The sequence below is a fragment of the Alligator mississippiensis genome, chromosome 2, assembly GCF_030867095.1.
Source record: "Alligator mississippiensis isolate rAllMis1 chromosome 2, rAllMis1, whole genome shotgun sequence".
Classification (NCBI taxonomy): domain Eukaryota; kingdom Metazoa; phylum Chordata; order Crocodylia; family Alligatoridae; genus Alligator; species Alligator mississippiensis.
Window position 1 is genome coordinate 120,543,601 of NC_081825.1, and position 26,526 is coordinate 120,570,126.

Genomic DNA, 26,526 nt, shown 5'->3' on the forward strand with positions numbered 1-26,526 from the left:
AATATTCATGTTTATTATCTTTGATTGAACCACTCCACTTCTTATAGGCTGGCCAGTAAGATAATGTATTGGAAATATAAACTTCTGCAATATGTCTAACTTGACAACTAGAACAGTCACTAAGTGGAGGTTTTAATCTAAAACAATTACAGATGGTTATTCAGAAATTAAATCTGGTCTTGCAGTCCATTATCTGATGTATGAATTTAAGTTTTTTTCCCTAAAATTAGGATGAATACCAATCTTACTGTTTAAAACTCTGTAGCCAGCATCTACCATTTCTATTGTACTTGGACACATTTTTGTTTGTTTATTTACATTTTTAACAGCAGAATGAAGCACTAGGAAATGTTAGAAAACTTTCCTGCTATCATATCTATCATATTTTTGGAAGCCATCTGGTGTTTCTGTACATTCATGGACTTAGCAGCTGCTTAGGAAAAATCAGGGTCAAACAACTCTCAAGATGAAATAGTACATTTTTGTTTGGCTGGTAATCTATACCTAGTTTTAACTTAAATGTTGGGTATCTGTTACTAAAACTTGTATTTTTTTTTGTTAGGAATGTGTATTTCAGTCTATCGGTTAAAATGACTTTTCTGTTTTTAATTTTAATCTGTTTAAGGTACTGATTCAGAAAACCATGGCATTAATGACTGCATTTGTAGTGTTCTGCTTAAACACAAGCTGAAAAGTTAATCATGTGCTTAGGTATTGTCCTGAAGAAGGTTTCTTTCTGAACTCAGGCATATGCTGTCACTGCCAGATATGCTTTTTGGTAGCCATTTTCATAGACTAACAAGTCTTTTGTGGTGGAATCCCTGATCAAGCTTCCAGGCCCTACTGCAATACTTAAATAAACAAATATAGTAAGCATTACTCATATAGTAAGCTTGTTACAGCGCAGTTATGCTGAGAAGGGGCATTAATAATAGGTAGTCTTCTATGGCAAGCTATTTTATAATTTTCCCATGGTACAAAAAAATAAAGCATTGTGAAATGGAAGAAATGGTCAGCTGGGAAGCCAGTGCTGGTTTTAAAAGATATAGTGGTCTTCTAGACTAGGAATCAAGAGTAAAATGATAACAAGCGTCATAACTTTTATGAAATAGAAAAGGGGAGAATAGTCTCTGGTGTCTCGGAACTGAAATTCAGGTCTGTAAGGTGTGTATAGCTGGAAGATTGGGGTTTCTGTCTCTCAGTTTGAGTGAAATGTACTCTTTTTCTATGTAGGCAGCAAAACCAGGAGAAGCAAAAAAGATAAATTATAGAAGAGGTCAGGATATGAGCATAAGAAAATGTTCTCTTGAGCTCCCACTGTGTGCATCTACCCTTTTACCTCATGGAAGATCTGGTTACGAAAGTCTAGTGTTTACTTCACTTTATATAGATGTGGGGGGAGGTCAGCAGTAGTGTATCTAGGGGGAGGCAAGTGGGGCCTTAGCCCTAGGAGCCGATTTAGAGGTACTACCAGTATGGCCACTTCCTTCCAGGAGTCTTTGCCATGGCAGGCGCAGTTCTATGCCAGTAGTGTATCTGGAGGTGAGTGTGTGTAGAATGATGTCCCCTCTCCAACCCCAGTGAAGCTTTGCTAAGGGAGGCAAAGTCCTGCACCTGAGGGGTCAGGGAAATGAACAGGGCACTAGGAGCTGCCTCAGGGAGTCTTTGCTGCTGCCTGTTCCTCAGCTGCAGCAGCCCAAGCCCACACTACTACAGCAGCAACCACAACAGTTGTGGCTGCCACCAATTAAAGAGAGCTAGGGAAGGTAAGACTCTGCTCCTCTCCCTGCCTCTCCCCACTCCTTTTCTCCCCATCACCACCTCTGCTCCAGGTGCTGAAAGAACTTTCTATGCCTCTGAAGATCAGTACCCAGTGGCAATGATAATGATATAGTAAGACATTGCATTAGGCATTCTTAAAAGCATGCAAGAAGACAGTCAGGGTTATATCCTCTGTCTACCCCTTTACACAGTCAGGATAATATTCTGCAAGTTTAGTATGGCACCAGACAGATTAAATGTCTTTCTGAAATGTCTTCTGTTTTACTGGGGACAAGAGCACAACCTCCAGTGCAGAGAATCATAATATTCCACTGACTTTGGAATTACTATCCCACCTTCACCATCTTGAATGAATGAATGAATGAATGAATGAATGAATGAATGTAATCTCTGTTTTATCAGTACTTTGGAGGTGGAAGAACATGGTGATTTAATGAAAGCAAAATTAAACAGTGGTTCCTAGTTAATTAAATCATTGTATGTGCAGTTGAAAACACTAAAAATGCTGCAGGAAGGGTATCAAACTCACCCTAGGCCCTGGAATGGATGTGGACCACAGGGGCTCCTCCTGGGCTGGATCTGCAAGCCAGCAGCAATTTTAATGGAGACACATTCAGGTGGCAGTGCAGAGCTCCATTTAGGCAGCAGCACAAGTCCAGGTGGCTGCTGATGATCACTACAGCCATCTGGATCTAGGGACCCCAAGTTCCATGGCAGGCCATGCCCCCCAACTTCTGTTAGCCCACTGGACTACCAGTGGGCTGGATGGAATGGTTTTGTGGGCTGAATCTGGCTTGTGAGAACATGTATAACACCCCAGTGCTACATCACTTGGAAGTTATTACGGCTAAGTACAGACAGTCAAAAAACCCAAGGCTGAATTGATTCAGTCTTGGCAGGTTAGCCTAAATTGCATAGAGTGAACCAATAAGCAAGTGAACAGACATTCACTTTTGATTCTGGAAATGCAGTCACATGTCTGCAGTGGCCCAGGCCAGAAGCTGGGGAGTGCTAAGGCATGTCTCCCTCCTGGGCTCTAGCAGACAGCTTGGGCTGAGTTTAGTCCACCCAACCTATGAAGTGGGGTTTGCTAGGGAGGTGCAAAGCATCCTGGGATGCTGGGGGACTATGAGTTAACTTGAATCTGGAGGGGAACTGGGACAGAAATTCAATCAACTGATTTAACCTGAATCAGTTCAGTCTGGGTACATACACAGAGTACTGACTTTGTGACAGTTAAGCTGACTTAACTGTTTAAAGCTGACTTAACTGTCAGAGCATACACACGTATATGAAGCAGAGTCAACTTAAATGCAGAGCAAGATTATACACCTCAAAGCTATGTAATCTTGAGTCGTATTAGTCAAGTTGACTTAGCTCACAAGATGGCTGCCACCATGTCAAGGAGCTGTACATGTGTACACTCCAGCATGGCTTAACTTAAGTTGCCTTAAGTTGCCTTTGTATGTGTATATGCATCCTCTGATAACTATATTCATCTAGGTTTATCTTAAACTGGTTTCTACCCTTTTGAAAGTGGTTTACGTGCACTGAACTTCTAGCCTAGGGACAGAAATTGCATATAAACTGATATAAGTGATCAGAAACTAGTTCAGATGTGTAATACGACAGAAGTTCAGTGCATATGAACTGCTTTCAAAATGGCTGAAACTGGTTTAAGATGAACCTGGATGGATGTAGTATCAGACTTAATTGATTAGGTTAAATCAGTTTATTGAACTGTCCCAGATCCCTTCCAGTTTCAAGTTAATTCTCAGCCCCCCAGCATCCCAGGATGCTTTGTGCTTCCCATACAAACTCTCCCTCACATGGTGGATGGGCTAGCCTTGTCTGCTCCAGCTGAGGTGTGCTTTAGCACCCCCAGCTTTTGGCCTGGGCCACTGCAGACATGCGGCTGTATTTCTGGAATCAAAAGTGAATGTCTGTTCACTTGCCTATTGGTTCAATCGAAGTGGCTTGGACTAACCTACGAAGATTAAATTAATTCAGCCTCCAGATTTTGATTGTCTTTACTTACCCCTATTGTGTTACAGGTTTGAATTGCTTTCCAATTGCTTATACCAGTTTATGTGTAACTTCTGTCCCTAGCCTAGGTTTCCTGTGTGTTTAGATTATTTCCCTTGGAGAATATTCTACTGGCCCCCAAAGTGGGACCTAAAATGAAGGAAACAAAGTTAAGCCAAATAATGTATAGTTGTGGGATTGTTTTTTTTTCTTTATCTCAGTTCTATAACCTTAGCTTCATGATTCTGTATTCCTGATTTAAGTACATCAATAACATTGAAAAAGTACAAAAAGTTGTGTGGAATAAAGGTAAATCTAGGTCGTTAAAAGATATCCTTTCTACTAGGAGAAAGATCTGAGTTGTACAATTGCAAGTAGTGTTATAGTTGGAATGGACACCTACTCCCTCTTCAGAATACAGTCTTCCATTCTGGAGAGAGGTAGTTGGCCATGTTTTAGTCTGTGATTGTGCTCACTTGGGTGAAAATCTCTCCTTCTTTGAAACTGATCTGATCATTGTCACAGCCCCAGGAAAGCTTCCTTTCTGAATGCTCATCAGGCTGCTGTTTGGATGCTGTTTCAGTGGATCCAGCTGTCCTTGCACTGTCCCTAATTTGGGCAGTTGCATACACTTCTATGTCCAGAAAAGCTAAAGGAAAGACTATTTTTTCAGCTCTGATAGTGGGACTTGCCCTTTGCCCCCAAGACAGCTGCTGACTCCTGCCCAACCCATCCTTAAGTTCACCCTTTCTCAGAGTTCTAAACTTGTGGGCACTTTGGGCTATAGTCCATCTCTTCAGGGACCCACAGTAATTGAAGCACATCTGCATAGGCTCTGCAAAGGTTTGTAACACAATTACCCCTTAGTTTGGAGATCATGAGAGAGAGATCAAGACAAAACAGCAAAGCCTCTAAATACATTTTTGCGTTTCAGCTGCCTCATCCCTCTTGTGAATTCTTGGGGTTAGGTCAGAGGTTTTTAACTCTGACTTAAAGTATCCAGGTTCCTTCCCTCTTTCCACAGCTTCTCGTCCACAATATAGTCTCCTTTTGCTCCTGCAACCAACTTTCTGCTTCTAATCTGGTCTAATCTTCATTTTTATCTCCCACTTCCTGTCCTTCTCCCTTTCATTGCTGCTATCGGAGCCTTTTCACTATTCAACAGATAGTGACTGATCCATTTTGCTTGATAAGGTCCAGCCATGCCCTCTGCCACGTGATCCAAGTCTCCAACCATGTGATCAAGTTTTTTGTTGCTACCCCCTAGATTTCAGACTTCAAAAACTGGTGTTGTGGGCAACAGTTATCTCTTTGTATGACAGTGTGCCATTTAAATGGAAGAACATAAAAATGTAACAACCTACCTTGAGCAAGGTGCAATAATTTCTCCTGTTACCACCTATAAGTTTCAGCTCAGAAGGGTAGCAAAACACAGCAGGGTAGTAAAAATCTGGACTCTACAGACTGACACTATGCAGAGTTCCTGGTATCAAACAATTTGTTAGCTCTTTGCAGATTCCCAGATTGTCCCACTCAATCCTGACTGTAATGTGACATAATGAGAGTATACAATAACATGATGATTACCAAACCAAGCTCCTATTAATGGAGGTGATTTGTTGAAAGCGGTGTCAGCTGCTTTTTTTCATGTTGCAAGTAATTAATGTTAATGTGACAACATGTAGCGTTGGATATCTTGACTTTGTGGTAGGTAGCAGATCTGGAAATAGAGTGTGGTTTCCAGGTCACTGGAGAGATGTTTACTAAGCCTGTGGTGGGTCAGCTTGGATTGTGTCACGAGCAAAGGAGAGAGGTTTGGCTTTGTGGCATCTAAAATTAATGCTGAAGAATGTATAGGACAGAGGAAGGGATTGAACAGAATCGGATAAAAGGAGTCATGCAGTTTGGATGATCCTCTTCCTAGCAGTTTTTAAGGGTCTCTTATTAAAAAGAAAAATCACTCCTAGCGTAAAAGCAATAATACCCCAAGAAAAACACATCTGTTACTTCATAGGCTGAACCTCAAAGGTCAGACCAGGGTTATAATGTTGGCTCTGCATGTGTTTTGCTATAGTTGTGTATGTGGCTTGCTGAGTAATGTGAAAGACAGGTCCTGCACACAGACCCTTACAATCTAAATCTAAGCTAAATCAGAAGTGAGAGAAGGGACAGGACAAGTACGTGTCTGGAAGATGAGAGAGAAAATGCTCTTTGGCGCATATCTTACTGAACAAAGAGTATATTATATGACTACTGTTAAAATATTATGGATTAGTGCTTTAGATTTTTTTCTTTTACCCTAAATAAAGCAGGCAGGGGACATCTGTACTTAAAGTAGCCTGACACTTCCTCTTATAGTCCCCTGTTTTCAGCTGCTTATAACTTTGCTGAACTTTAACCCCATTCACATGCTGAAATTTTCTGTGCTTGCTATCTGCCTTGTGGCGCTTTATTTTTCCCTTTCTGTTTAAAGTCTCAGCAAGAATGGGTCTAGCCACTTCTGAGAGTGAACTTGGGAGAAAAGTATTTTTTCTGTCTGTTTCTTTTTTGAGCTCTCATGTTTCTGAAATGTTTGGTAGGAATTTGACAAGGACTTTGGGTCAGAGAGGTACCTTTTTGCTGTTTTAAAAATCACCATTTACACATACTTACTATAGGTTGCTGGAGGACTGCTGCTAAAACCTTTTGAAAATCAGTGGCATGATGTCACCCTAGAATATATAGGTAACAGAAGAAAAGCCCAGGGTAAGGGTAACCTGTTTTTCTTTTTTTTTTCTCAAGAAAAGGTTTGCCTTAATTCTGTGACTCAAATATAATTAATGTTAAACAAAGAGACTGATAAATAAGAGGGTGCAGTCACCAGCTTTTAGTATAGCACAAAGGTGAAATTTTCAGTGTGTTGATGTTTGTCTGATGCAAAAAGACATGAGTACTGGGTACTCTCTGATTGCCACTGCTCGATTCATTTTCATTTATTTTCTTCTAGGCTGCTGTAGTGCCATCTGCACAGTCTCTAAACCTGACTGACTTCAGCTTCAGTGACTTTGAGCTTTCAGATTTTGAGACAACGCTGTGTACAATTCGAATGTTCACAGATCTCAACCTGGTGCAAAATTTCCAAATGAAACATGAGGTATGGATGCTATAGAACTGTACTATGTTGAAAGGGTAAACTAAGGGAACAAAGTCTAGATAACATTGTTACCACCCTTCTGAGGGTGCAAATTGAAAACTAGGTTCAAGGAGTAGTTTACCAGTGGCTTGATGTCAGATTGGGAGGACATGTTATTTGGTGTCATGACAAGTGCCTGTCCTGGTTTCAGCTTTGTTAAATTTATTTTCATTAACAACTTGGATGATGGAATAGAGAATACACTTATAAAATTAATGGGTGACACCAAGCTGAGAATACATGCAGATGCTATGGAATGCCTGATTAGAATGCATAATGATCTTGATACATTGGAAATATGACCCAAATCTGCAAGATTAAAGTCCATAAAAAGATAAGTGCAAAATATTGCACTTAAATTGGAGAAACCACATTCAGAATTATGAAATTAAAAATAACTGGGATGATACTGTAATACAGTGAATAAGATGCAACAATGTGATGCTGTTTCAAAAAAGGCAAATCTTATTCTGAGATGCTTTACAAGAAATGTTGCCTGTAGACATGGGAGGCAATTGCTGCACTTCGCCTGGTCTTGCTGAAGATTCAGCTGGAATAATGTGTCCAGTTTTAGGTATCCTGTTTTAGGAAAAGCATAGAAGAGAGTCTGGAAGAGAGCAATGAGAACAGTAAGAAGTTTGGAAAGCATTACTTTAAATGTATTATGTTTGTTTTCTCTGATTAAGAGGAAGTTGAGGGATGGGACATAAGTCTTTCAATATGAATAGTTGTTAGAAAGAAGTCAGTGATGAATTGTTCTCTTTGGTCACATCTACATGGTATACTTATTGTGCTCATCAGCAACATCTTCACGCATGCCACCCTGCTCCTCATTGCTTGCTCCTAAACTGGCAGCAGCGTAGCTGTGTTTACATGGCATTGTAGGTGGGTTAATTTGTAGGGGGGCAGACTAACTGGTCCTATCTTTCACTAGTGCTGATTAGCCCACTTAAAGTATCTCATAGATGTGACCACACTATTACTACATTGCCTACAAGGAGCTAGACTTGTGGAGTGCTTTAATGTGCGTGCAGTGCTGCCTCCACCTCCCCTCACAGCTGCTTCTGGTCCTCTAGTGTTTTCTAACTTAAATCCAACTAAAATAACACTCCTCTGGGTGCTCCCAACCAAAACCAACATAAACTTAATCCTTCTCCCTTGTTGGACCACTCAAGGGGTAAAAAGGAGAGAAGGGGGGAAAAAAAACCCCTCTTTGTCCTTACCCACAAAGGCTGCCTTTCCTGAACTTTGGGATACCACCATGGTCTGCCTGGGAGTCCTGCCCCTTCTTCTAGCCTGAGGGACAGTCTTTTTATCCCCCCAAGCCACTCCCTGTCCGATCAGCCAAACCTATTGTCTGATTAGAGCACAAGGGTTGCTCATTAGCAGGGATCCGGGTTTCCCATTTTTTGCAGAAAAACTGAAAAAATATGGATTTTCCCTTTTAACAGAGGGAAATGCAGATTTTCTGCTTTTGGAAAGAGGTCTCTGCAGGCTGGAATTCCATTCTGCAAGGGGCTGGGGGGAGTGGGACAAAGGCACTCAGGCACGGGGCTCCATGTGCACACACGCACACACATGGCAGCCTGGAGAGCAGCTCCTGCAGATAAGTCTAGTGGTGGGGAGCAGCAATTGAGGCTCCTGTGGGGAGGGGAGGGAGAGAGGTTGGGCACGGCTGGAGCTGGGGCTAGGGCTGCTGCAGGGTCCTGGCAGGGAGTGAGGCAGCAGGGCCCCAGCACAGAGCAGGATCGAGCCACAGGGGATACGGGGATGAGGCTGGCTTCCGCCACTGCATGCATGGCCAGAGGGGATGCATGCCCCACAGATCTGTGCGCAGGATTGGGGTGGAGGCAGGCTGCCTGCTGCAGGCTCAGGTTTCCCACCCTGCTGCCCTCCCCCTGGGGCCTCCACAGCCCAGCGGATGAGACCTGGCACAGCAAGGCAGAGCAGGGCTGGGTGGGGAACCTCTTTGCTGGCATGAGCCCCATGCCACTCTGATGAAGCAACCCCTGCCCATTTGGCAGCAGCAGGGATGGCAGCACAGAGTTGTGCAGGGGGCACTTCACCATGGCAGTGCAGAGCTGTCAGTGGTGGCACCAAGCTTCCTCACCCAACCCCACTCTGCCCTGCCAAGCTGGGTCCCACCCACTGTGCTGTGGAGGCCCCAGCGGGAGGGCAGCAGATTGAGGAGCCCCAAGCCCAAAGTGGGCAGCCTGCATCCACACCCCACAATGGGCTCCACTAAGACTGTGCCACCCATTGGGGAGGGGGAGCCAGGCTCTGTGCTCTGCTCCGCTGCAGCGGCTGCCGCCTCCCATGGGTAGCAGCTGGGGCCCAGATACTGCTGCAGGGGGTCAGGAGGCTATGGATCTGGGTCCCTGGCCCCATAGCACTGGCAGCTGGGGGCCCCCTTCAGCGGAGCTGTGGGGGGTTATAGAGGTTGTGGGAGGGAAGTGAGGGGTACCAGCAGGGATGGGGGGGCTGTGGCTTGGGAGTGAGGGGTTTGGACCTGCATCCTAGTGACCAAAAGGGGACAGGAGGAGCTCTGATTTTCCATGATAAAAACCCCAAAATCAAAAGCCAAAATGTATTTTATTATTAGCCAATAGGCTAAAGTATGCTGGCAATGTTCTTTTCTGTGTGTCTTTTTTTTTTTTTCTGGGATGCAAGATGTTGATTATCATTGCTACCAGCTTGACCATTTCAGAGGACTACTAAAACTCCTTTAAATAAACAGATGTCACATCCTCACCTGGTATAAATTAGCATAGCTCCATTTACATCAAAACGATGATGTTACACCAATGGAAAATCTGGCCCATTAACTATCACTTTCATGCAACTAAAACCTAGGGCTAGGCCATAACTTTAATTTTGTTCCGTAAAGTACCCAGCACATTTGCTTTTTCCTGAGTAATAATACCAGAAATATGGTCATCATCATTAAAAAAAAAAGTCTTTAATATACTTAATGCTTTCCAAATTTCATTTTGTGCTTTGACCACAGTTGAACTCACATTTACTTTCCAAACCTCTTTCTCAAGCAGCCCTTAAGAAAGCCTTTTAATTCACTAGAAATTGTCTTTATAGGAAACAAAAATACTGAGGTGACACAGTGAAGAGTTGAATTCCTATATTTAGATTTAGTAGCAGTGCATCTGAAATTGACCTTTTTTTCTTGCTTTTATCCATGGACAGGTGTCAACCAAATAGAAAAAAATATCATATTGGCAAACATATCAAATTGGCAATTTGGGAAGTTAATTTTCCTTATGCCTACTCTTAAAGAAGTGTTTCAGTATATAACACAGCCTTCTGAAATTTACTAATGAATAAGGAAAGAGGAAATTTTCCACAAAATATAGTTGTATTCATTTTTCTGTGTGAAAAGAATAAAATTGTAGTGTATTTTACATTGATCTGTTTGTTACAGGTTCTTTGCAGATGGATTTTAAGTGTGAAGAAAAATTATCGGAAAAATGTTGCATATCACAATTGGAGACATGCATTTAATACAGCCCAGTGTATGTTTGCTGCCTTGAGATCAGGTAAAATTCAGGTATGTTTGGCAATTTTTCATTTTAAGACCTTCTTAGTTCACCAAATACAGTAACACTTGAATAGGCTGAATTGTGATCTCAGTAAGAACTATGTCCTTCTGCCATATCTCCACTGAAGTCCATGATGAATACTTCACATTCTGGCTGTATAACTTTTTAAAAATTATTACCATGGGCCTGATCCCACATGATGTTCCAGAGTGAATGTTATATACACTACTGATTTACAGGATCATGCCCTTTCTATTTAATTCAGCTAATGGCATTTCATTAGTTTCTGCTTATATCCTACACCAGTCAAGAAAGTGCAGAAGAGTGTCCCTCTTGCACTGTCTTCCTTCACAGTATTCAGCATACAATTTTTAGTATTTTGGAAGAGAGCTACAAAAATGTAGAGGGCGAAATGTAATTTCAGCTGGACCAAAACTATTTGTGAATTCAGTTAAAATCTGGCAACTACTTTTAACCAAGTATTAACCAAGGGGCATTTGTGGAAGTGCTGCAGTGTTCCTTTTTTGATATTTTTTTACAGCAAGCGTTTTAGTCCTTCATTTCACAGGGGCAATTTCATTTCAAGATTGACTTAGTTTTATATTAAAACAGAGGAAAAAACTGTTGCCAGGAGATTAAATACCCCAAAAGTGAACACATCATAGTTGGCAGAGGGAGAATGACTTTCCTGAGATGAAATTTTTCAGAGTGTGCGCATGTGTGTGTATGTACAGTAGAAGCTTTGTTATCCGGCATGAGTATGGTGGTTAGGGGGGTGCCAGTTATCTAAAAATTCGGTTACCCAAGACAGGGGTTTTTAGCCAGATGTGGAGCAGGGGAGGGATGGCAGTGGCCGCACATGGAGCAGCAGCAGCTCAGGGTAATAGGTGGTGGTGGCGGTGGCTGCCACATCCAGGTTCCCCCCGCCCTGCACCATGCATCCAGCCAGGCAGAAATTCCAGTTAATAGAGTAGTACTAGTATCCGGTTACTAGAATGCCAGTTAATGCAGCTTTTACTGTATATGTATGTGCGTATATGTATATGTATGTATGTATATATGTATATATGTGTATAGATGTGTATATAAGGTTTCCACGTCACCTGACTTGAATTGTTTTTTGCTTCAACAACTAAACTAAAAAATGTCATTGTTCCTCCATATTTATTCAAGAGTCTTTGTCTTTGGCACAAGATGGCTTGTGCCATCTGACAGTACCATGTTTACTTGAATCCAAGGCAACTTTGAATTTAAGATGACCCCCAAATAATTAGATTCTATACTGGGAAAATGTATATAAATTTGCTATAATTTTCCAGGTACAGAATCTAATTATAAGAGGGTCATCTTAAATCCATCCCCCCTCAACTGCTGTGCAAGGAAACCATTGGCTGGGGTGTAGGGAACTAGGGGGATCAGGCAGCCCCCTTGTCTTCTACCCCCCAACTTTTCTCCCCTACAGCCTGACCACCTACACCTCGCAGCCTCTGCCCCACACTGTTCTGCACAGCCTTCGCTGTCCCCTTCCTCCCACTCCCCACAGCCTCTGCTTCCTTCCTCATCCCCACCCCCCCCTTCACTACCAGATGCAGCTCCAGCTCCATTTTCTCCCAAAGATGGGGCACTTGTAGCAGGCAGGGCCATGCTTCTACAACAGTGTCCTGAGGCCAGAGCTGTACCACTCCTGGTTGGCTAGGCCAGGGACCATGTTTTAATGTGCTTTCTGCCCCTGGAGTGGATGGAGCCAGAGCCAGATCCATGCCTGAGAGTAAGGGGGAGGGGACAAAGGCTGCAGCGGGTAGGCAGATGTGGGGAGCAGGTGGCTACTATGGCTCTGACTCTACCCCCCCTCCACACACACACACACACACACACACACACACACACACACACACACACAACTTGTATTCAAGATGAGGAGCTTTTTTCCCCATGATGAATGGTGGAGAGGAAACCTTGTCTTGGATTCGAGTGAATACAGTAATTTATTTGAGAACACAGATGAATGTTTCCCTGTGGAACCAAATCCAAAATTAATACCGAGTAGAAGAGAGGGTAGCTAGTATTCTCATACATTCTGCAAAAAATTAGGCATGTCACTTTCACTTTGTGCATAGCTTTTCCGTGTGGATGATCTCTGACCTTAATAGCTCAGGTGCAAGTTGTTTTAGGAGCCTTCTTAGCTCCCATTGTGTATTCCATAATTGCTGCATTCCTGTCCATGGTGGATACCTGCCAGCCTAATTTACAAGAAGCAAAAGGGTTCTGGAGTCAAAAATGGCCTTGAGTGAGATTTTTTTTCAATATCATCTGGTCACTAGCCAAGTAAGCTTTCTGTCTGTATTATCTATATTAAACAATGTTGGAAATATGAAGTGGCCAGGGAGAAGCTATAACTCCCCTCCCACTTCCTGGCAAACTATTTCTGCAAAAGAATGTGTTATAAATGAGTTGATTCTGTGTTGACCTTTTGATTAAAATAATAGATTCTTTAGCTGCTAAAAAGGGGCATTGCTTCACGGAGAGGGCAGAGGACTAGGGCTCATGAGACCAGGGATCAGTTCCAAAGTCACCACTTTGCTGGATACTTTGGGCATGACATCCTTTGTCTCAGTTTCGCCATCTTCTTAAAAACAATGTTTATAATGGTACTGGCCTCTTTCATTGAGATATAATGAAGGCTGCTTTGTAAGAATTAATGTAAAGGCTGCTTTACACCATTTAATCCAGTTTTTAATATTGCAATTTACGTAAGGGAAGGAATTGTCCTATTGTGATTAAATTTATGTTCATATGTCAAAGCTCAAGATGTTGTGTATTGACAAGAAAAGGCATCATGCATTAATAACAGATTCAAAGCAAACACATTTTTTCTTGTACTTTCTGTTATGTACAGAGCAAGCTGACTGATCTAGAAACACTTGCTTTGCTGATAGCAGCACTGAGCCATGATTTGGATCATAGAGGGGTGAACAACTCTTACATACAGAGGTAAGCAAATCTCCTTTGAGGTAAAGGAAGAGCACAAACATTTTCACTAAAATAAAAAAAAAAAACCTAGAAAATTAAATACAGTAAAACCTTGCCAATTCACATAAATAAAAGGGAGTTGGTTTGTGACTTAATAGGTTTTGCAAATCAGTATAGGGGTATATCTACCAAGCAAAATGTAGTGCTGGACAGAAATAGCCAAGCTAGCTTTGAGTGACCTTGGATACTGGAAGCAGCATAGTTGTGTTCTCATGGTGTACCACATGGATACTTAGAGAATCAGGGCTTTAGCCGAGAATCAGAGCTAAATTATTATTAACCTGTGTGGAGTAGCATGCTAACTTGCCTATAATGCTTCTGGTATCTGAAGTCATTCATTCAGCCCTAGCTTGTGTGTTTCTGCATAGCCCTGAATTGTCACATAGGCATACAGTGAATATGAGAGCAGTAGGATACATGGAGTATAAGAGTGATTTTACATATTACATTTTGACCATACCAGATCTGTGAGGTGTTATGCAGTATTAAAGTTAGAATGTGCTGTGAGCAGCTGCACATTAAGGGTTAATACTATTTCTTGCCTGCGCTGCTCTGCCTTGTGGCTAGAGAGTTGAGCAGGGGTATGCCTTGGAGCCAGGACACTTGGGCTGTATCCCTGCTCAGGGAGTGGGGGGATGGCAAGGGTGCTGGGAGCAGTGCATTCTGGGATGACAGAGGTTGACAAATGCTCATTTTTATCTTCATGAACCAGGCCTAAGTTGCCCTAACACAACCTAGGTAGCACAGCCCAGAGTTAGCCCTCACCTGAAGTGGCATAACTTAGAACTTTTTGGAGGGCACTTTGCATGAGGTAAGGAGATTTAATGTGCAGATGCTCATAATTTAAGTGCCCATAGTATGGTCAAAGTATACCATGTAACTTCACTCTATGATGCACATTGATTCAGTAATTTTAACTCGCCAGTTATACCCATTTCCCTGACTTTGTTGCATGCCAGATAGGCTAAAACAGATTTAGGGCATTTAAAATGTGTACATTTAGTTAAAAGAAAATGCCAATTAAAAACATGAAGGCAAACTAGATATACAGTTTATGTAAGATGATTGTGAAAAGTCTAAAGGAATAAATTTATCATAGGATGTTAAAACTTACTAAGAAATAAGAGACTGGAGACTAAGGGCACAGCTGTACTGCCTGAGGACCCTTCTGGGGACTCTGTCATACTGTAAAGCATGATATTCCTGTCCTGTGCATGATATGGATGGACTCCCTGGTCAGTGCTGGTCAAGCAACAGTAAGTTCTCAGTCTCTCTATTGGTATTAAGATGGCTACATTACATTGATATTTGGAGGTAGTATGCACAGAGCAAGTGTGCCATTCTTCATTGTGCTACTCCTTGGGGAATTGCTCGGATGGTGTGGGCATATCTATAGTGTTAACCGGACGTAGACACACCAGATATTAGCACATGGATTCATATTAGACACTGAGGTAAAGCTTACAAAAGACTAAACTGACTTAGGGAGTACAAGCCACATTTTCAAAACTAACTTAAACCTGTAGAAGCATAGATCTCATTGAAAGGAACATCCATCTCATTAATGCTGTCTAGTGACTTCAGCACTTTTGACATTTTATCTATTGAGATCTAATCACTGGAGTGGTCTTCATCATTGAAGTCAGTGAAAGTTTTGCTGTTATTCAGTGAGCCACAGATGATCCTTCTAATTATTAGAGCTGTGTGAAGGATGAATTTCTTCGTTCAGAAGGGAACTGAAAAATAAAAAAAAAATGCAGTTCAGGTCAGCCCAAAAGGCTTTCTTTAAAAAAAGGATAAAGTTGGACTTTTAAATTTCATCTTTGAAATGAAAGCTATTGTTTCAGCATGTTCAAAAGTCAAAACATGCCATTTAAAAATAATTGGGATTTTTGTTTTGAAACAGGATATTTTGCTTAGTCTTTAAAATAACATTTGCTCTTTCTTAAATGTTGTCCCTGTTTATTTCAGCCAAAATGACTGGCCACTTTCAATCCAAATGTATGAATAGTATTGCTGACCCCAAAACTGCTTCTTCCTTTTTTTTAGTAACTTCACTGTTCATCTAAAAATAATTCTCTCAGCTCAATATATTACTTCATTGATGAAGAGACAAGGATTTCTTTCGTGATATCTTTTATTGGATGAATTGCATAGCTGGGATAAAGTTAGACAAGCTTTTGAATACAACACATTCTCCAGGTCTTATTTGAAAGCTTGTCTAACTTTATCACAGCTATGCAGTTGGTCCCATAAAAGATATCACCCAAAAAAATCCATGCCTCTTACATAATTCCTGGACCATAATGGCTACTACACCACTCTAACACTACTATTTGTTAATTAAACAGTTTGATTAGGAAAAATAAAAGAATTACAGTGATATGGCAGCAATGTTTCATCCTGACCAGCTTTGCAAAAAACATATAATATACATTTCTGGAGGTATCTTTCTGGCAGAGTTGGTGACTGGCTTTAAGGCTGACTGGAAAGGAAAGGTGTAGAGTAAAGTGCTATGAAGGTAGCTCATATGGGAGGAAAGGCGTGTGTGAGGGAAGGAACACTGAGAGCAAAGGAAGAAAATGAAAGAAAATATTTAAGTCCAGATGTTTCAGTTCTTTTGTTGACCATTCACATTCAAATACTTGGGTTCAAAATTATTTTTAGCATGATATTTAAGACAACAAAAAAGACTAAAAATCTGGAGCAGTGACGTTCCCGTGTCCCCAAATGGGGGGAATCCAGTAACTTGCAGGCTTAAAGTGATTGGAGCCATCTCACTATTTTTTGCTTTATTTATTTAAAAATATATTTCCTGGAAAACATCTGGACATGCGTCATCTTCTTTTAAAAATGTCCTGGGAAAAAGTCATAGACGGCAAAACCCAACATTCACCCATGCCACAAAAGTAGAGGCCATTACAACTTAATAATGTTTGTCTCACTAAAAACAGTTCCAGGCATTTTGTTTTTTAAGTCATTTGGGCTGGTGGAGACCAAATTAAAAGTAAAATATTGTCCAGGGATGAATCCTTTCTACTTCTTTGTTTGTTGGGGGTGGGGAAAGTGATATTTGACAAGTTTTTTCTTCCTTGAACAGTGGGGTTTTAAAAAATACAGAGAACGGTCCTGGTAGCAAAAATTACAGGAAGTGGACTGTGTTTTAAGATCACTTGGCAGATGCACAGCATTTTTTCCAAACCAATATGTAAAGAGCAGTGAGAGAAAGCTACATAATCAAACCATTGTGTTCTGAAAGAAGTGTCCTTGGGCCTGGCCTGTTGGCCTAACAGAAGCATTGTTGCACTACTTTGTTCAGAACCCGAGGGCATTTTTACATGTGCTCTGGGAGTGGAGGGCTATGAGGATGCTTTAATTAGAGCAGTTCCAAGAGCCACTCCAGTTAAAATGCCCGGAGTGTCTCGTGTATCAGTGCCCCTGTGCTTTATTATGGTGACAAGGTCCCTTCCAACCCTACTTCTATGATTCTATGATAGCTGAGTACAGGGTCAACAGTAAACCAAGCTAGAGGGAGATTCCTGACCTGCCCTTAGCTAGCAGGATGATGTCAGAGAGGTGTACCACAGGAGTTAATATAGTTAAAAAATAGTGGATTTGTAGTAACAGAAGCAAATCACATCACCACGCAATGGGGGAGAAGGAAGAAATTTTGAAATCTTCAAAGAAGAGTTTCCATATTTTGTCTCAAACCACTAGCCACAAGTTCAATATCCAAAACTAAGAAACAGGTTTAAGCTTTGCATCCAAGCAATTAGTGTTGTTCTCTTTTGCCACTTCGAATGGTACAGTAAAAGCTGTTACTCACCCCCCACACACAGCATTTTCTTATGGATTTTTCATTGATACTCAGGGACAGAATGATTTCTCAGTAACTAGCTCGTGATAAATCAAGGCATTTATGTTGGAACACAATGAGATACAAAACCTGAGAGTGGGTAGGGGATTACAAGCAAAATAGGAAACAGTTGGCATTGACTCCTAGAGGTCCTGATCCAAAGTCCATAGGAATCAACAGGTGCTTTTCCATTGTGGGCTTTTTATTAAGCCTGTATTGCCATTTGCCGTGCACATGCCCTGAACTTGCAGAAGAGCAGCCTCTGTAGAGGGCTGACTAAAAGTCACATGGTAAACAAAGGCAGTTGTGTAAATCACCAGATATTAAAATAACATTCCCCTTGAAGTTTTCTGTCTCATTGCCCTTTGTTATTGCTTTTTGTTTTTCACTCCATAATTCTGTCCCTTAAAGGTTCTTGCATTATTTCCTTATTCCTTGTGTATTAATGGCCTCTAAAACCCAGAACGCTAGAGCTGTCAGCCTTTGACAAAGCAATTGCATTGTTTTTGCATTTGTGCTCCCCTATGAGTCTCTGGGAATGTGTTTGTTCTGCTTGACCAGTCACACGGAAGAAGGAGAGCAGACAATGGATGAAGAAAGGAGCACTGGGAGAGTTGGTTAATTGACACAGAGCAGAGTGAGTTGTGCTGGCAAATGCTGCTGAGTGGTGGATGCATTTGACTTGATTTCTGAGTTTCCCAATGTGATGTTTTTACTTCTCAGAAGCGAACATCCCCTGGCTCAGCTCTACTGCCACTCCATCATGGAGCATCACCATTTTGATCAGTGCCTGATGATCCTGAATAGTCCGGTAAATGGCTTCTTTCTTCATGTGTTTGACTGAAACCCTAGCTTGTTTTGCCTGTATTTTTAGTTTCTGGATAGATTCCCAGCATTGTACATTCTCAAAAGAGCTTCATTCCTTTTTGGGTAAAGAAAACAAATACAACATTTTGAAATCAGTCCCACTTTTGACAACCAGGCCATTTCAAGCCTTTGCCTGACAAAGGGCAGCTTTGCTGGTTTCATTTTGAGTACCTGCTTTCTTGGACCAAACAAAATAAAAAGCCTTAATTTTGACACACCTGTCATCAGTAACAAATCCTTCTCTGAGCCAGAAACGTTGCTTACATGTTAAGGAAGACTCATGCTTTTATGTGCCCAAATCAGTTTGAAAAAAGTTACGCATCCCATGGCTACAGATAAGCTTGAACAAAGCCCCAGAAATAAACACATACAATGTGTGACATTTTGCTTCTTCATTGGAAAACCAGCTATTTGGCATTCACAGTAAGAGCGAAACTGCATATTTATATGGTTTGTTTGGTACTGCAGGCTTGACAAAAGCAAGGAACATATAGAAACAGATTCCTTGGTCGTCATCCTCAGGGTGCCTTGATTTTGCTGTGGGTTGCTGTTCTTGCATATCTCTTATGAAATGCTTTGTTTGTGTTGTTTTATAAAGGAATGACTACTTCTTTTTGCCATATGATAGTTAAGCTGCAAAGTTCTTAAGCCATGATTTTTGAATTGGCCACAGCCTCTTTACTGCAGAAAAAGAAAAGGAAACTCTAGGATGTGGTTTGTAGCAAAGGGACTCTTTGGAATGAGATAGACTTAAAGTCTCTTTGCTTCTCCAGTTCTCTGCCTGCTAAAAATACTATAGCATTCCACTGTATAATAATTTACAATACTGTTCCTGGAACTTTTGGCCAATATTCAAATATACTGCAATATGGTTTGCAGAGAATTTGCAGTAGAGAGCAGAGGAAGAAAAAGCCAACAGTTACAAGAAAACAACTGAGAGCAATTCAGAACTTAAGTAGAGAATGTAATAAATTGTTGACATGTACATATTTGGTTGTTAACATTCCTCTTTTTTTGTCTTTGTAAAGGGAAACCAGATTCTCAGCAGCCTTTCTATTGAAGAATACAAGGCCACTTTGAAAATGATAAAACAAGCCATTCTTGCCACAGACTTGGCACTGTACATTAAGTAAGTTAGAAGCAAATTTGGCTGACCAGCCCCTGTCAGATGTTTGAATTGTGTTGACCCAATTATGAACTCTCTTTTTCTTGTTTTTGCTTGTTTTAAGGAGAAGGGGAGAGTTTTTTGAACTTCTAAGAAAGAAGCAGTTTGACTGGGAAGATCCTATGCAAAAAGAGCTATTTTTGTAAGTTAATGGCAGAAGTTTAAAACCATACTGTGTGCTATCATCTGTCAGATTTTCCATGCCACACTGCTGCACATTTCAGTAGAGCCACTGTAGGACTGTGAGATCCAGGCCTACACAAGTGGACACAAGCCAAAGGGGTCAGTGATTGGATGCCTAACTCTGAATATTATTGAGAGAGCTGCAAGGGCTTGTCTGATGGACACTGGTGGATGACTTGTAAAGTTATATAAGCTTTTCTATTATTCCTAAAGGGTGCAGGATTCCTGACACAGTATCATAATGTTCTTTTGCTGTGGGCGCATTGTCCTAAAGCAGTGAACTGTTAAAATCAGCATCCTAAAGATTCAGGGAGAGCTGTTTGTTTTGAAACATATTCATTTTTCATGAAAGGAATGAGTCTGAAAGGCACATTGAATTGCCTCAGCCATGTAGCTGAATCCCTAGGCAGTTTCATCACTGTGCTGTGACCCTACTTTGAAGGCACAGCCTTTAGGAATCAGACTTGTTCAGTGGCCTTCCTGCTGGAATAGACAGCAAAGTTACTACTTACCATCAGTGATGACAATGATTTTTGTAATGTGGCACCCATTCAGTAGCAAATATACTGCAACCAGGTCATGTTACATGGGCCCATCAAAAGCTAATGGACTGACTCTCAACAGACATTATCTAGATTTGCTTGGGTCTGCTGACACAGGAGAACAACAGAGTGCCTTGTTACCAAACCCCATCCATGTAGTCCCCTCTAAAGATTATTTTTATAATTTTCCAGTATTTTCATCAGCTTTTCTGACTTTGATTTTATTTATCATTGGATTCCATAATTACTAGCATCTTGCTTTAATGGCTACATGAGTTTCATGTTGTAACACATCATGGGTTTTCTTTTCTTCTACAGAGCAATGCTGATGACTGCCTGTGATTTGTCAGCAATAACAAAACCCTGGCCAGTTCAACAACGGGTATATGCCTCATTTAAGAGTTACTAAGTGCTGGTTATTCAAATTAGATCCCTTAAATCTCCCACCTTGAAAAGGTATTGGTAGAGGATGAAGCTTTAGGGACCAGCCCTGCAAGGTGCTCAGTGTGGGAGTTAAAGGAGCTCAGCACTTTGCTGGAGAAGGCCCTGGGCATCTTGCAGAATCAGTCTATGTGGCAGTAAGTAGAAGGTAACTGTATAGTTTTCATTTGTTCCCAAATGTTCTGTGTTACTAGAAGGCAATAGCACACAATCAGGTTAGTTTTATGCCAAGCATTAGTAACAGAAGCTTTGTCTGGTAGTCAGTGAGCAGGTCTCGGACACAGTTCTTCTGGGTTATAGTTACTTTTCCCGCTAACATGCTGTGATGCCTTGAACAGAATTACATTTTCAGAAAGATCTTCATTTGTATGCAAGTTTATTGTTGTTTCAGTCATGAATTATCTCACTAGATATTCATTGTACTCTGTTCCTTCCAGTTTAACATGGTAACTGTGTATGTTAATTAGACCTGCATGTCAATATTTTGAAAAGGGACTGGTGATTTGCAAGGTGGGGGTTCTTGGCTTTTTGGGGGTTCTCGGCTCGAATGGGCCTTTATTTCTTAAGGTGTGTACTTGGTATTTTTTGAAAGGAAGAGATTAGGGTCCCACAAAAACCAAAGTGCACAAATCACTAGTCACTTTTGAAAATTCTAGTTGTAACGTCTAATTTAAAAAAATTAGTTCTTAATATTCACTTTACCCATTTGTAAAGGAATCCTTGTCTCTCAGGATGGTTGTGAGGTTTGCCTTTGTTAACCTGTATAAAGCAATCTTTGGACAATAGGGTGTGTACAAGTGCAAAGCATTATAATTTCAGAGGAGCTTCTGGCCTTGGACAGACATGTTGTTTGAAGTATTCCAAGTGTGTTTGAAGCCCTCCAAACAGCAAATGTGAAGGCATGTGTGGTCAAAGAAGCACTTCAAAATGACCTTCAAAGACTGAGGAGCATTTTTGAAGCACTTTCTGAAAAGGCTCCATTGTCTTCTGATGGCCCACAGCACTTCATTTCCCCATCACCACCCCCCTCAACATAATCTCCAGGACTGGAGGGCTGGAAAACAGAATGCCATGTATGCCTCTCAGCCAGTCTCTAGAGGTTTTGAAGACCCACTAAGTACACAAGAGAGCAGTCATTGGTTGTCCCTCCTTTTCCCTCCCTCCCTGTCCAGGGTGGCAAGCACAGTGATGTACAATGCTAATAACTAAGGAAAACCATGTTGCAGCTCTTTCCTGGAGGTCATGTCTACTGCATGACATCACAGCAATTTTTAAGTGCTCCAGGAGAAGGGTCAGGGGAAGCCATACATCTGTACAGCACTGAAGCACATGGAATTTGAACTGCTGCAAATGTGTATCTCCTCTTGGTCTCTGGGACTTGCTAGGTCCAACTCTGTCTTGATATGCAGTCAGTGAATCCTCTCTCAAGTCACTGGCAACAACAAGAGGAGCAAGCCCTCTGGAAGTTCTTCAGTCACGGCTGAAATCTATTTACTACTAAGCCCAGTGTTTCCGAACTAATGTCCAGCAAATGCCACTTGTTTCAGTTACATCTCCTTATAGTAAAATATTAGTGTTTGATGATTAAAATAGACCTAGTTTAGTAAAATAATTTAATCCAAGCAAAATGTTTCGTTTGCCATTTCACTACTTGGCTGAGCAGATTTAGAGAACATGGTTCAGTAGTAAAGATTTCACAGATAGGCCCCTTGAGAAGCCAGTTCAGGACATCTCATTAGCCTTTCAGGTTTAGGACTTCATTCTTTTGTCATTAAGGGCAAATGTCCTGCAATTAAGTTTACTGTTTTGGCCCTGCACAGAGAGTATAACACCAGGGCTTTTGCAACTCACAGATGTGGTATGTCGCTTTTTTGCAGATAGCTGAGCTTGTAGCTACTGAATTTTTTGACCAAGGAGACAAGGAAAGAAAGGAACTCAACATAGAGCCAACAGTAAGTAAGAAAGCACACCCACTTTCAAGGTAGTTGCTGTCAGTGGGGCCTTCCTTTCTTTCTTTTTAAATATTATACTTGCAGTAGCAAGTCTATGATCTATAGACCCAGCTCTTTTCTCACCATTTTGACAACTAATGGCTAGGTTCCCAAATACCTGCATCTGTCCTTTAGGCTACTGACACAAAGAACATATATTTCTCAAAGGCAACTGGCACTGCTGCTAAACTACTGTATTTTCTTGCATACAATATCCCCCCACCCCTCTTCTCCCCTCTCCCAGTATACTACAAACCTTGTTTTTGAAAGGCATTATGAAGAAATATTTTTCCAGAGTTAAGGTTGCAGAGAGCAGGGACAGAGCCTAATCTTCAGATGATCCACCTTCTTCTTCCTGCTTAAATGTAACCCTAGCAGCTTCTAAAAACTGGTCTCCATGGCAGTCATGGACCTATGATCTTGAAGAGAATTTAAAGAGCTGTGAAATAGGAGAAGCCCTGACAGACAGCAAAATTGTCCTAAGAAAGTTTAGCTTGATTAGCAGAATGACCATTAAAAAGGAGAGATGATTGCTAACAACTGTGAAGTGAAGAACAATGGCCCTATGCTCCTCCTCCCCCCCCCCCCCCCCCCCCGGATTCCTGAATAGTAATACCAGAGCAGGAATCAAAGCAGGGTGCTTCTATCTTGGGCAAAAAATCAGCTTCCCTGGTTAACACACAAAACAGCTTTTGTGGGGGATTACTTGGGGTGGGAGTTGTGTGCTGTGTGCAAGAAACTATGGTAATTGTCCAGGAAGGGAAGTCATAAAGAGCAGTGCAACCTGTATCCCACCCCAAACAAGTAGATTTTCCAACTCCACCAACTCTATGGCCTCAGAGGAAAAAGGTTTTCTGAAGCTGGTCATCCAAGCAAGCTCCTATGTTGTAACATAATGTGCTTCTGCATTTCTGTGCTGAGCCTCCTGTGCTTTTTTGAAGTGCTGCTGTTTGGATAGTGCCAACCTGACCCATGGATTTTCTTATTTCATTCATTTTACTATAGAGCTGATTTACTTGGTATGTGTTCCATGAAAGCTGACTGAATTGATTTATGATTTCAGGATCTAATGAACAGAGAGAAGAAAAATAAGATCCCTAGCATGCAGGTTGGATTCATAGATGCCATTTGTTTACAGCTGTATGAGGTAAGGTGTTTGAAAAAGGACCCCTCTGAACCAGAACCTGAACTGAGTACTGTAGCGTGCAATAAGGGCAGAAGCTAAAGTTAGAAGCACTTAAGTGGTTCAGTAGCTCAATAACATAAGACAGTTTGTTTTATGAATTCAGTGTTCATTCAAGAAAAATGACTGTGTGTTCATCACAAATTGCTCCTATTGAGGTGGTTTGTGTTAATCATTGCAAAAACAGGTAGGGGGCAATGTATTCTGAAGAATGCACCTGGTAAATGGGAGGCAGATCACTGGGTCGTATGCCTGGCTGTGCCAGTGAGTTGCTGTGTACTCTTGAGCAAGTTGCAACATATCTCTATGCCTTTTTATTTATAAAATGGACAGTCATCCTCCCCCTCCTCACTCTTCACAGCAGGATTGTTGTGCTGCCTCTGAACCCCTTAGGGCAAATGAACAAGTTAAATAGGACAGTCAGCAGTAGTCCTGCAGCCTCCACTTTTGTGCTATGGAAACAGCTCAGGAATGGTATTTGGGAGGAGGGGGTTCCCAGACAGTTCCTTTTAAGGGAAGGCAGGCTGCTGTAGGGGACTGCAGGTCCCCTGCCAAAGACCTGTTATTTAACCAAAGCCATTATGGATCAAAGAGATTCAGAGTTCACAGCTCTAAAGACTGAATTTCTGAGGAGGAGGAGGAGGAATACTTACCCAGAGAAGAATTCTAGGGAAACTTTCCATTATGAAACTTACAGAGGATCACTAGCTCTCCTGTCAGCTAGCTATTGAAGGACACTGGATTAGATTGTGCCCAGCCCCTGCATGATTGTGCAAAAGTACAAAGGAGGCAGAAAAACTTCCTCTCTGTGCTCCTGCTTCACAGCAGAGCAAAAGCCCGAGTCTTGTGCCCCCCTGAGCACAAGGTGCCCTCCTGCCACATGGCAGTAACCCCCAGCAAGTATGCAGAGCCATTTCCCTCAGGCATTGGAGGGGGCGGGGGGGGGAACTTGAAGTGGAGTCCACACCGCACCTGTGCGAAGGAGGATGCACCCGCAGGGGCTCCTTGTGCTTTCACAGGAAGCTGTTTTGAGCTTCCAGTGGGGCTGTGCAGCTCAAAGCCATGCCTGAGAAGCATAGCTCAGGCCATAATCTCATTGACTGGATATTAAAACAGTCTGTAGTAGAGTGGCAGCTGCTAGTCCATACAGGAATGCAGGACCATGCATATGTGTTAGGGTAGGTGTCCCCATATTTGACAGAGTATAGGACAGAGAGCATTAGATACCAGGGTGCTACAGGGAAATGCAAAGAACAGCCCCACTAAGGAGAAAGCTTAGGCTGCAATATATGTCTTGTTGCTGTTTAGGTTTAACAGTACGGGCAAATCGTAGATTAGAGCTCAGTATGGAGCAGATCAAGTGTGTGTTTATTCAGTATGGAGCAGTTGCGAACTCCACCTGCTTACATGGATACTTTAATAAGTATCAAATACAAATTATTTCATAAAAGGGCACTTGGAAAATGAGCAAGAAACCAGCATACTCTTACTGTTCTAATGCTGTAAAAATAGCCAGTGATCTCAGCTGTAACTTCAGCCTTCCCACTAAGTGGGTGCTTCGTGAGCTTCCATCTCACCTCTAGGAATTTGACACACGTGCTGCAAAAGGAGACCTGAACTCCTTGCATCCATGAAGGTCTGAACAGGGGGAAGTTAACAAATGGACAAGGTGGAGAAGACTGAAGTTTTTAATCTCTTGTTTACTTTAGTCCCTGTAAAAAAAGACAACTGTATGGTGATAAGCACAGTTAAGACAAGGGAGGCAGAATAGTCAGTCTAGAGCAGGGGTCAGCAACCCCCGGCACGCGTGCCGAACATGGCACGCAAGGCCATTTTGCTCGGCACACCACCGCCAGTCTGGGCTCTGAACAGCTTCTGCCAGCCACAGACCCCAGGCTGCTCCCAGCAGGCAGCTGGGAGACTGCAAGCCCTGCTGCAAGCAGACTGGGCTCCATAGGCCGGCTGCAGCTGGGAGGCTGCAAACGGCTGCTCTGGGCTCCAGCATGTTGGCACTCTGGCACCTTCCAAGGCAGACATTGTGGTTTTTTCGGCACTCTGGCCAAAAAACGTTGCCTACCCCTGGTCTAGAGGAACAAAAGAACATGTCAGAGAGAACTTGGAGAAGCTGAGTGTTTTCAAGTCAGCAGGGCTGAGTCAGATTCATCCTTGAGTGTTCAAGGAATTGGCCGAGGGAATTGCATAGCCATTGACTGTTTTATTTGAGAACTCCTGGACATTGTTTGAAGTCCCAGAAGATGAAAAGGGCAAATGCCATGTTCATCTTTGAAAAAAGAGAACAAAGCTGATGCAGGTAATTACGGAGCAATCAGTCCAACTTTGACATGAAGAAAGATAATGGAGCATATCATCTAGGAATTTTTTTCTAAGCATTGAGAGCAGGGGCCTGCAGGCCTTAAGCCAGCCTATGGAGCTGAATCACTCAACCTTTGGGGCTCCCAGAAAGACCAGGAATCTAAAGGTGGGGCCTGCTGCTAAAATCTCAATGACAGAGCCTGGAGGTGGTACACTGGATATGATGCGCCTGAATTTCAGCAAGGCTTATCATAGTATGCTGTAACGGTCTCAAAAGTAAGCTAAGGAAATACTATGTCACTGAAACTACTATAATGTGGATACAGAACCTGTTGGATAATGATGCTGAGAGAGCAGCCATCAGTGGCTCAGTGTCTAACTGGACGAGGTATCAAGCAGGAACCCCCTGGGTTGGTCCTGGATCT

At 42.0% G+C, this 26,526-nt stretch overlaps 1 protein-coding gene across 3 annotated transcripts in view; it reads left to right on the forward strand.

The window, feature by feature from the left end:
* PDE5A (phosphodiesterase 5A) overlaps positions 1-26,526 on the forward strand; it is a 105,977-nt gene that overhangs the window by 70,182 nt on the left and 9,269 nt on the right. For all 3 annotated transcript variants that reach the window (XM_006274043.4, XM_019494862.2, XM_014600786.3), the window contains exons 12-20: positions 6,794-6,940; positions 10,413-10,538; positions 13,427-13,521; positions 18,140-18,227; positions 19,312-19,412; positions 19,513-19,590; positions 20,492-20,555; positions 22,492-22,566; positions 23,669-23,752. In XM_006274043.4, the coding sequence (XP_006274105.1) occupies positions 6,794-6,940; positions 10,413-10,538; positions 13,427-13,521; positions 18,140-18,227; positions 19,312-19,412; positions 19,513-19,590; positions 20,492-20,555; positions 22,492-22,566; positions 23,669-23,752 (858 nt within the window). The remainder of the gene's footprint in view (positions 1-6,793; positions 6,941-10,412; positions 10,539-13,426; positions 13,522-18,139; positions 18,228-19,311; positions 19,413-19,512; positions 19,591-20,491; positions 20,556-22,491; positions 22,567-23,668; positions 23,753-26,526) is intronic.